Genomic DNA, 11,938 nt, shown 5'->3' on the forward strand with positions numbered 1-11,938 from the left:
GAAGCCCACATAGGCCCTCAACACTACATGCACACACACTAACTGGTCTCTAATTTAAATTTAAATATAGTTTCATGAATAAATGAATGGGTACTAAGCCAAAAGATCATTTAGGTAAACATGTACTACAGTTCCTGCATTAACAATAACTTTCTAGCTCTAATATAGGACATCAGAGCGAAAGATGTGTTGATGCAGGACATCAACACTGAACACCCTACATAGTTTGGAACTACAATGTGTCAGTTGATATAAATTATGCTGGAGTCCATTTAACTGTTAATGTGAATGCCAAGTTATGGTGTAACTGTAAAACATACTGGCTTTAATAAGCCTTTTTCTGAGAAGTGATGTTTAGTGACAGTGGCCATGTTGTTTCGAATTACCAGTGATGGGTTTTTAGAGCTTGGACCAGACATCCTGTGTCCCAAATCATATATATATCTATATATATATATATATATATATTTTTTTTTTTGTTAAAGTTCCACCATGTGCCCTGTCTTATAGTCATATTTACATTATTATGTCAAAGGGGAAATATGTTTTGAACAGCGCTACTGCATGAATACTGTACACCAACATGTTATCAGTGTGCCAAGTTACTGTATGTAAAATTAATCTAGGGAAATAATGCAGAAATTTGATAAGTGACAGGTGAATAATGAATCCAGTAAAAATAGTGGCGAAGCTCAGTCACCAAGAGCTACTGACACACAAAAAAATGAGCATGTACACATACATACACTTACAAAATAAAATTAAAATACAAAAACTGGAATTTTGAAATCATGTCTGTTTACTTTAAAATCAACTTTCAGTATTGATTTAAATCAACTTTATAGCATGGAGCCAGTTAAACATTGGTTATGGCCTTCTTGACAGTTTCATTTAACTTTGTTTTTTTTTTTTGTTTTTTTTTGTTTTTAATGGAAAAATGTATTCCTCAAAATGCTCCAGGCTAAAAGGTTCATATAATCTGATGGAGAAATTAATATAAGTTTCACATCCATATAATAGTGTATTCATGGCTTCACGCAGAACCTCACACTGCCACTCTGAATCACACAGGAACAATCTGTTGTCCATTTCATTCATCAGTCATCATCTTCGTTTCTGAAATACACGTTTTATCTGTTACCATGGTAAAATATTCTCCACACACAGGCAATATATCAGATGTGCTTAAACCTGGTAAGGTGATATTTTCTGTTGAAACGCATCCTGACAGTTAGGTTATGGGTGTAAAATTGCACCTTGGTCCATGACCCAAAGAGTTTTGCATCCTGGTGGGAAGCAGCGACATCTGCTGGACAGGCGTGAAGATGCAGATGATTTAGTGCGCTGCAGTTGCATTACCAACCTGCTGTTGAAAATTACACAAATACAAAATAATGCATACACGAGGGTGGCACTGACTTCTATTTGCATAATTAGTCAAAAGCCATTTAGCTATCTGTTACAGAAATAGGTCAAGGATATGACTGTAATTTAAATATTGCAAAATTCGATGATTGAACTTGACATAAAAATGGTTGCAATATGTTGTATTCTTTGTTGTTACTGTAATCGCTGTGTGCATATGATCCTCGTGTATCTCACCCTCGTAACCTGTAGCTGATTATGCTTGTTGTCAAGGAAGTGCGTCCCTGGTTGTGAAGAAAGCAGGGGTGCAGAGCACCGGGGTATAGAATGACGAACCTGTGTCTTTGGGCGAACCTCCTTGGTAAATCCGAGCTGGGTATTTGGTCAGACTTGTGTTGCTGCATTTGTATTTACGTTAGCCGCCGGCTAACTAGCTTTGCGTTATATTTAGGTTGAACTGAACACCAATTTGCCAGCCACCGTATTTTGCTAATCTAACGTAATCTAACATTGTAAATCAACAATGTGACAGTGTGTGTTTATTATAAAGTCACAAAGCTTGCTGTTGACTAGCTTGCGAAAATGTTCTGTGTGATTTCGTGAATTCAGAGAAAAGTATGCTTGCTTTATTGCCTGTTTTGCGTTGAAGCGGCAAAGTAGTAGCCTAAGGTATCCGGTGGCACTGATATAATTTCTCAAGATATGCCATCTTGACCGCGCCTGACGGACTTTGACCGAAGATTGCGGTCACTACACCTGCGACCATCCATTCTTGAGAGAGTGATGCTGCCGTATTTCTTGGACAACGCAGACCCTCCGTATCCTTTACTTTGCTTACCTAACTTCATATGCTAACTGGTTGTATTTCGTGTGATTGGCTTAATAACTGTAAGTTAATTTCTCTAGTTACAATATATGAGGAACTTATTTTTGCCTGGTGCCAGCTGACGTTAAATAGGCATCTTAAATTCCTAGCTGTAAATTTACTAAATTATTAGTGCTGCCTTGAGTAGTGTGTGCCTTTTTTACCGTGTGCTTAACGTAACGCTAGTATTTAGTATTTAGAATAATGAATGTAATTAGATTATAGGCTATCCCATTCAAACATTACACCCCAAAAAATCCTCTAAGTGACCTTTCGCACAAACTTTCAAGACTTTTCTTGTCGAAGTCATTCATAGCTTGAACTCGAATACATTTTACATTGGCGCTTCCCCCGTTATTATTTATTTATTTATTTATTTATTTATTTATTTATTTATTTATTTATTTATTACCAACGCTCGGCAGCCCTGATCAGAGCGAGCACCAATTTATTTGTGCAGAGCCGAGGTAAACTGGAGACTTTATTTGACAACTTTGTTCAGCTATGGAAACGGACTGGAAGTTGAGCTTGTGGGCCACTAGAGGGTGCGTTTCCATTTGGACCATATTAACAGCAAGTACTACAGTGCGGTGAAGTTGCACTTTCTTACAGTACATTCACTTGCCACCTTCATTATCCGGGAGAACAGCACCGATGAGAGTTATCTGTAGACATACCTGGCCAAAAATACGAATGAAAAATCTTTGAAAGCTATATTTGTGCATTTGTGTGTGTATTTGAGTTAAAATATGACTGCAGTCAGCATTATAATTCCTTAACATAGCAAAGTGTCGGAATAATCGGGCCACGCCTTGCATTTGAAGATGATCGTCACGTCTTGGCGGAGGAGCGGAAGGCGTGCAGGGCTCGCGCGCGCAAACTTTCCGTGGAAAATAATCGGCGCAGGAAGTAAGTCGATCAAACTCAGACTCGTTGTGTCGCACTGACAGTCACGCTAACGTCAGTGCTGTAGCAGGCACTGCAAGTGTAGATTTTGTCATAGTCCCATATTTGTGTCAGTGGAAAGAACATTTATCTCCATCCTTATCCGGGTCTGGTGCTCTGATACGAGGCGGTCGATGTTTGGCTGCCCGCTGCGGGTTTGCCTAATTAATGAGCGCCCTGGAAGTGTGACCTTCGGGGACGTGATCACGTTCCTTCTGCATTGCGAGCCCAAGACCTGGCAGCTCCACGGCAAGCTAACACCTTTGCGCTCTGGTTTTGTAGCTCGCAGCACAGGTGTGATTGACTCCGGTGATTATTCATTTATGCAGTGTAGTGTAAGGGGTTATGGAAACTGGGCTGCTAATTCAAAGACGTTTGTGGGTTCAGTTCCTAGCTGGTGGATTCAGTACTGCTGTTGTAGCCTTGAGCAAGGTACTTAACCCAAATTACTGCAGAGAAATATCCAGGGGGACCCACTGATTGGATGTGAAGCTGTAATCTGTGTAATTCGCTGTGTAAAAGAGCACCTGCTGAAGGCAGAAGGGACAGAACTGTGTGGAATTGCAATTGAACACATTTCCATTCAGTTCTCTCTGTCTCCGGCACTGCAGGTGTGATTGTGTGATCCAGGAGATAATTCATTTCATTTAGCCTATATAAACATAACCAGACTGTAAATTACACTTTTACCAGTACTGCGGACTGGTGATGCATTTGAATAGTGTTGGTTAAATTTCAAGTCATCATTGTGTAATTCATACATTTTTTTTTGTCTGTCCTTCAGTGTCTTTATGTGTGGATAGCAGGTATTTCACAGGAATAATAGCCCCTGAGGAGGCAGTGGGGCTGCTGGGTAATGGGTGGGGTAGCTGTGGGTGTCCCACTGCATTGTGGGTCCCTCAGAGTCTCGGAGGAGATTGTGGGGTATGCTGGGTAATGGGTGGGGTTGCTGTGGGTGTCCCAGTGCATTGTGGGTCTCTCAGAGCCCAGGAGGATGTTGGGGGGCTGCTGGGTAACGGGTGGGATAGCTCTGGGTGTCCCAGTGCATTGTGGGTCCCTCAGAGTCTCGGAGGAGATTGTGGGGTATGCTGGGTAATGGGTGGGTTTGCTGTGGGTGTCCCAGTGCATTGTGGGTCTCTCAGAGCCCAGGAGGATGTTGGGGGGCTGCTGGGTAACGGGTGGGATAGCTCTGGGTGTCCCAGTGCATTGTGGGTCTCTCAGAGCCCAGGAGGATGTTGGGGGGCTGCTTGGTAACGGGTGGGATAGCTCTGGGTGTCCCAGTGCATTGTGGGTCCCTCAGAGCCCAGGAGGAGCGGAGGCAGGCGGTGGAGCTCCGCGAGCAGAAGCTGCGGGAGGAGATCCTGCAGGAGCGCAGACGGAAGCTTCTGGAAGCTACAGAGCAGCACCAGAGGGCCCACCTGCCTCCCTCACAGCGGAGGAGACCAGGTGAGCAGCCCTGAGTCACATGACCACTGCGGTCACCCTGCAGCTCCTGGGGACACCATTGCGGAGCAGTGACAGGCTTACTACAGTGCAGTTTGTAAGTATTTGGACAGTATTTGGACACAAGTCTTTTTGTTGCTTTGTTTTGGCTATTACTCTAGAACACTGGATTTGAAATGAATATGAGGTTGATGTGCAGACGGGCAGCTTTAATTTAAGGGTATTTACATCCATATTGGGTGATCTGTGTAAGAATTGCAGACCTTTATTATACCTAGTCCCCATTTTAGGGGACCAAAAGTAATTGGACAATTGCCTGCAAAGCTGTTCCTTGGCCAGCTGCTTGTCATTGCCGAAATACTTATGGACTATATTTTCACCAGTGTTCCCAACAAAATTCACCCATTTTATTGAACGTATTGCATTGTGAAAAACCTGCTTCAGCTTTGTGAAAAACCTGCGGGACTGTAATCAGATGTGGACCAGCATTTAAAGAGTTAAAGTGTTTCAGATATGTATCTGACACCTACGTCTGGTTCTTAGTGCACACTGTGCCTGAAACAATGCTCACACCCTATTTAACTTATTGTCCCATTTATTTATTACTTTTTTTTGTCAATTGATGTTGTGCCAAATGTCAATGTCAATGAACAATTACACACGTGTGACTCACGATAAGCCTTGTCTGTGATTTCAAACGGTAGAATTTCAAACGGCAGTTTAAACGGTTGTTTTGCAGTTACCGGCAGACCAGCCCATCTCCTAGACAACGCTCTCAGAAGGATCGAGGGCACCTTCAGTTGGTGTGGTCTGCAGTCACCATTCTACCCTGGGAGCCCCAGTACTTTCAGGTGGGGCTGCAACTGTTCAGCTCAGGATTCAGTTTTAGCACTGTGCGTAGAATAGCTGGTTGGAATTTTGCCATGGCGATTGATCGCTGTAGGCAGCACAGTGGTGCAGTGGGCAGCACTGTCGCCTCCAGCTAGATGGTCCTTGGTTTGAGTTATGAGTGGTTATGAGTATGTGAGTGAATGGTGTGTGAATGGTGTATGTTTTCTGCGATGGACCTGGCGGCCTGTCCAGGGTGTATTCCTGCCTCTGGCCCATTGCATGCTGGGATAGGCTCCAGCACCCCATGGGAAAGCATTGTAGGAACACATTTTGGAAGGAACCCAGCTATAGTGGGAGGGGGTGGGGGCAGTGGCAGTTGTTAACAATGAGCTAAATGGTAACAGGAAGGTATCAATCAGAGAAAATAGTCACTGTGGTTGGGTGTATTAAGGCCAGTAGTGTTAAATTGTTTGGCAAAATAGACAGTCTAGGCTAAGAACTTCTATTACTATGCAATTTCTAAAATGTGTTAAACCTCTGGGTAACTCTTCTGGTTGTTTATCTTGTGCAGACGCTGCCATTCTTCCTCAAACGCCTCCGCTGTCTCCAGCAAACTGCACCAGCAGAGGCAGCTCTCTGCAGCCATCGCTCACGTCAAGCTGCTGCAAGGGAAGGGCACCAATGAGCCGCAGAGCAGAGATCTGTGCTTTTACAACAAGCTCCGGGAGAAACAGCACCCCCTGGCGGAGGGACAGTGGAACAGCAAGCAGGTAGAACGTGCCTCTGCGTGCTGCAGGCTGTGTGCGAACCTGCTGCTTAGCCAATGAGAAGCCCGCCACAGTTGGGATCGCCGGAGATTCGGCTTGATTGGAATCTGCCGTAATCTGATCTGCCTGCTTTTTCTTTTTCTTTTTTTTTCTTTACTTCAAAGAAGGGGTTTATTTCATCAACCTAACGCGTTCGTGCAATTAGGCGAAAGGTCGTTTCCTTAAACAGCGGCAGCGTTCTGTTCTTGTCCTTCTGTCATCGCAGGGTTATTTATAGTTTGCTGGTGGGTGGGATCTGACTCCAAGCTGTAATAAAGTGCCTTGTTTTAAATGCGTGTGTAAATATTGGCTACGCGTGACATCTGAAACCTTTTTAGATGTGTCCTTAGCACAGTCCGTTTTAGTGCTTAATAGCTTAGGTCTAGATAAATGTTTAAAAGACAGAAAATAAATTCAGCACCAGCGAACTAGATGAAAACAGAGTAGGATATGTTGTGTTTCATGATGCCTATGATGTTATTAACACACTTTTTATTTCACTTGTCAGTGAACCGTTCAGTCCGTTGTTTCGTTTAATTAGCCAGGATATGTAAACTTGAATGAATGACAGTTTATGAACTGGGATAAATATTTGAACTAGTTCTTTTACTACATCTATAATGTCTTCAAGGGTAGGTAAGGTGAAGGACAGTGAAAATTTTGTTTTGTTCATGTGTTGAAAGAGCAGATGTCCCAAGCTGTAATTTTCTATATCTTTTAATTGTATTTGAACTTAATGCTAATAATCCAGTCTGTGGTTACTATTCCGAAACGGTGAGCTGATTTTTATTTATCTCTGTCTCTCTTCTCCAGTGTCTCTGCGTCTGTCTGCCTGTTTGAGAGGAATTTGTTGTCAGGAGAACAGCGGCGGTGTGTAATTTTAGCCCTTAGCTTCACCTGCCAGAGCCTGCTGAAAGATGGGGGTGCGGGGGTGCGGGGGGTGGGGGGGTTGGGGGGGTTGGGGGAGTGGGGGTGCAGACACAGGCGTCTTTCAGAGTGCCGTGCCGTCACAAACCCCCTGGCGGACCCACACGCTTGCCTCTCCGTGCCCGCACGCTCCGGAATGTTACCTGCTCTGGGCGTGGGCCAGCACATAACCCCCCCCTCCCCCTCCAAGCACCCCCTCCTCCTTCAAACACTGGGGGGGGGGTGGGAGGGGGGAGGGGAATAACCGCTGTCATATCTCCCGGCACCTGGTCTATTTGCGCTGATTTTACTGCTCTGCAGATGAATCTCGCTCTCACTACGTGTCAGATGGGAGTCAAAGTTTATCTGTAGCACAAGCTGCCTGTACACTGTACTGTAGACACGGGTATACTGCAGTGTTACTATACTGTGCGGTAGTGCACTGTAGACACGAGTATACTGTAGTGCACTGTGGACACGGGTATACTGCAGTGTTACTGTACTCTGCTGTAGTGCACTGTAGACACAAGTATACTGTAGTGCACTGTAGACACGGGTATACTGCAGTGTTACTGTACTGTGGTGCATTGTAGACACAAGTATACTGTAGTGTACTGTGGACACGGGTATACTGCAGTGTTACTGTACTGTGCTGTAGTGCACCGTAGACACGAGTATACTGTAGTGTACTACAGACACGAGTATACTGCAGTGTTACTGTACTGTGCTGTACTATACTGTAGACAAGAGTATACTGCAGAACACACACCGGAAGCATTCAGCATTTAGCATTCATTTACTGTGTTTTAGTCCTGTTATGTTCTGATTACACAAGGAGGGGTTTTATTGTACATGTCTTATGATTTTGTTTTTTGTTTTTTTTTTAATTTGATTTTGTGTCTGGTGGGGTTGGCAATGGGTTTCTTGTGGCTGTCACACTGTAAGTTCAATATTTACACGGTGTCTAAGAGGAAATAATATATTAAAAAGGCTAAGTTAAGGTGTTTAATTACTAAAGAATAAAATACTGGTTTGGCCAGACAATGTACATGTGTGGAGTGCTCTTACCAGAGATGGATGGTTTCAGTTCCAAATCATATTAAATTCAAAGAACTTTTAATACTAACTCTAACTGTTAAATAACTTCTAAATTACAAACATTACATTAGAATGCTGAACTTTCCTTGTAAAACTCTATAAACTGTGTATTGCTTAACTTCTTTCAACCAATTGAAAGCGGAATTTAAACAAAACCAGGGAAACCGACGAAGTTATGGTGGTTCTCGTTTATATGTTTTCCTCTAAATAAGAACCACCTGTCTTGTGTGTGTAATTTAAAAGCAAGAATTCCCCATAAAATAAGAATGCGAAACGTTTCCATAAAATATTTATTGAGCATAATCTTTGAACATATTGGCTGGAGTCTACAGTTAGAAGCCAAATCTATTGTAAAATGGGGTTCAGAACAGGAATGAATAATGCTATGTGCTAATGGCTATGGCCACTGCACTTCTTAATAAGACAGCATTTGTATTGGTTTCATTCACGATTATATCACAAACGTATCGCAGTGTCCTTTTATGGCAAATGATGCATTTTTGCAATGCAATTTAAATTTTATTTCTACTCCTTTTGGAATACATGATCAACATTAAATTTGGGAGAATCATAGATGACTTTCCCGTATTTAAATCAAGCGTGACTTGCCCATATTTACATTTGTATTAAACGGTGCCTCCCTCTGTGTGACAGATGGTTTGTGTTTGTTTGTTGTCATTCCCTTTAGGAGAATCCCCAGGATGTCCGTCAGCCGGGTCAGACAGAGACTCTGCCCGGCCTGGAAACAGAGATTTCCCCCCATAGCCCCTCCCACTCTACTGGCCCCTCCCACTTCACTGGCCACTCCCACATGTCAAGCCACTCCCACACCACTTGTCCCTCCCACAAATATGGCCTCTCCCATACCTCTGGCCATGCCCAAACCTCTAGCCACTCCCACACCACTTGTCACTCCCACATATACAGCCTCTCCTATACCTCTGGCTATGCGCAAACCTCTAGCCACTCCCACGCTGCTGGCCCCTCCCACACTCCAGGCCCCTCCCACGCTGCTGCTGTCAGAAGTGCTTTTTCTTCCTGGTTACGTCCTTCCCTGCTCCTCAGCAGCTGTCAATCACACGGCCCACTAGAGCGCAGTCATGGCGCACGTTCTGCGTCTGCGATGTCCGGGGAGAGCGTCGGGCTCGCTCGGCAGGAAGTGGTGAATCTCAGCTTCCTGTCCGCAGAATCACAGAGGACGGAGGAGCCCAGAGCCGCCGGAGAGCCAGGGTACGAGGGCCCCCCAGCCAGGGCGGGGCCCGGGGGGGAGGAGCCTCAGTCACAGCCCGACGTCACAGTCTCTGCAGCTCCGCCCGTCCCGAGTGACCGAAACACGCCGACTCAGAGCGGGACGGCGGCCATCTTGGATCATCAGACTCCCAGCAGTACGGCCAATCAGCTGAGGGGTTTAAGCGGCACGGTTCCCCTGGCTGTGACTCGCGGGGCGTGGGCCGGCCCAGACGCTCCCCCCACGGAACTTTCCGGCCCGACCGGAGGTGGAAAAGCGGCGGAGTCCGTGCAGCGGACGGGAAATGGCGCAGACCGCTACTCCAGCCGCGCGTCGGTCGCCTTACCAATCAGAGAGCAAAGCCGAGGAACGGGCTCAGGCCGGCCAATCACAGCACCTGCTGCTTCGCTCCGCACCGTAAATCAGAGCATCTCGACGCCAGAGGCCCCTTTTATGGCAAACGCAGAACCAAGGCCGACCGGTCGTATATCCACCGTAGACGTTAACTCTGACTCCGCCCTCAATAAAGACGCGGACAGAGCGTGTCCAGACAGCTCCGACCCTTCAGATCAAATAAACGCGAGCGACCGCACAGAAGAAGGCGTTCCTACTGGCGCACCCTATCGAGAGACGTTTAGACACCCATCTGCAGATTCGGCCTCCGATCCTGTTTCCGATGTGAAATCCCTTAGAGGGATCCTTAAAAAGCAGTCTAAGTATGCGGCGGGCCTGTCCGGACCCTCCCGGGCCTGTGGCAGTTTCGATTTCCCCAAAGCAGCGGCAGCGCCCGTAAGACACGCCGCGGAGCGGGCTGAGCCTGGCGGCAGAGCGCCCGAGAGCGTCGAGAGGAGGCTGCGCTGGTCTGACGAAGAGCGCGGAAACCTGGCCGCGGACGGGGGGGTCGAGGGGGGGTGGAGATGCGCGGCCGGGCAGACGGGAGGGAAGGGCACGTCCCCTCAGCTTCACCCAAATTCAGCTGAGCTTCAGAGGGGTCCTCTCTGCGCCGGACGGGTCTCCTCCACCGGGTACCACTTTGCCAAACGGGCGTGGTCAGACAGCGGGGACCGGGACCGCGGGGGCCGGGACGGGGCGCCCCAGGAGCGCAGGCTGGGTAAAAGCAGCCCTCCCCGGGGAGGGTCCCGCGCCCCCAGGGCCCCCAGAAGAGCGGGCTCTGCCCCGGCGGGCCCCCGCCCCGGCCCGTCCAGGAGGGGTGCGGGGGTGAGACCTCGGTCGGCCGCTGGCCGCGGCGAGGCGGGGCAACGTGGAGCGAAGACGCTCTCGCCCCACCCCCCCGCCCCCTGTCGCACAAAGGTGACGTAGAGGGCTCGTCGCCAAGCAGCGAAGCTCCTGTCAGCTGTGCCACCCGCCTGTTCTCTCCCCCGCCCCACCCGTGAAAATGTCACCACAGCCATCTGCATTTCCCCCCAGGATCCACTGGGCAGCGCTGTTGGGGAAAGCAGTCTGTCTCACAACAGCGCCTCCACAGGCCGGGAGGTCTACCAGCATGGGCGTGGCATCCGCAGCACTTTAAGATATACTTTATTGAACCCCATGGGGTAATTTGACCCATCCCAGTTACTTAGGAGCAGTGGGCAGCGACAGTGCAGCGCCCGGGGACCAACTCCAGCTCTGAGGCAAGTGCCTTGGTCAAGGGAAACTGCAGGAGTGCACCTAACATGCACTAATTTAGCACCCAAAGACACCAATTCAGCTTTTCACAGCTGTGTTTCTGTGTAGTCAAGAGCAGGTTTCTTTTTGTAATTTTGTCTGCAGTTGTATTAGCTGTTCATGGCTATATTTGAGCTTAAATTTTTACATTTTTTATATATTTTTTTTGTGGTCTAATGGACATGTTTTCCAGACATTTCAGTATTTTGTCAGACTGGTTTACAGTAATTCAGTGATCTCCAGCTCTGGTCCTCGATGCCCACAGTGTCTGCATGTTTTTCTTTTTTCTTGCCTTAGAAACTAGCTGTTCACAGACATTTTTTAGACACGCTGAAATGCGCCAGGAGAAAACCATCAGATGCTTTGGTCCTCCAGGACCAGAGATTGAGATCCCTGCACTGGTTAACATTATCAACCATATTAACCATGTTTTACACACATCGATAACATTACAGGAACTTAAGTTTCCTAAGAAATAAACTTCAAGTAGACTGGCTGTGAAGTTAGCGATGAAGCTCGAGGCCGTATCAGATATCTGTCCAAAACTCTGTCCTCCTGGATCATGGCTTCCAGTGAAATTTGATTCCACTGAAAATATTTTGAAGTAGCACTGTCTCTGTTCCGCCAACTTGGCTGCTACGTTTAAGACAAGGTGTTCCTAGACTGTTTCTTCCTTTTTTCTTCTCTTATTTGTCTTTGTTAATCTATCAAGATGAACTGCAATTTCTGTTTGAAAATGGAAATTAGACTTTAATGATGTTTAAAGAAAAAGTGAGTCGACCA

At 46.6% G+C, this 11,938-nt stretch overlaps 1 protein-coding gene across 4 annotated transcripts; it reads left to right on the plus strand.

Moving 5' to 3' along the window:
• The first annotated feature begins 1,605 nt into the window (after window positions 1-1,605).
• On the plus strand, window positions 1,606-11,309 carry LOC118208976 (collagen alpha-2(I) chain-like). 4 transcript variants are annotated; one of them, XM_035383997.1, is made up of 7 exons: window positions 1,630-1,726; window positions 2,066-2,183; window positions 3,020-3,139; window positions 4,476-4,621; window positions 5,358-5,469; window positions 6,021-6,219; window positions 8,948-11,309. In XM_035383997.1, the coding sequence occupies exons 2-7, from the start codon at window positions 2,149-2,151 to the stop codon at window positions 10,805-10,807; spliced, it is 2,472 nt and encodes an 823-aa protein (XP_035239888.1). In that variant the 5' UTR covers window positions 1,630-1,726; window positions 2,066-2,148; the 3' UTR covers window positions 10,808-11,309. The 4 variants fall into 4 exon arrangements, with proteins under 4 accessions (XP_035239887.1, XP_035239888.1, XP_035239885.1 ...); XM_035383996.1 differs by having other exon boundaries at window positions 1,606-2,183; XM_035383995.1 differs by lacking the exons at window positions 1,630-1,726; window positions 2,066-2,183 and having other exon boundaries at window positions 3,077-3,139; window positions 3,960-4,621; window positions 5,323-5,469.
• Window positions 11,310-11,938: the final 629 nt, after the last annotated feature.

The sequence above is a fragment of the Anguilla anguilla genome, chromosome 12 (assembly GCF_013347855.1).
Source record: "Anguilla anguilla isolate fAngAng1 chromosome 12, fAngAng1.pri, whole genome shotgun sequence".
NCBI classification, from domain to species: domain Eukaryota; kingdom Metazoa; phylum Chordata; class Actinopteri; order Anguilliformes; family Anguillidae; genus Anguilla; species Anguilla anguilla.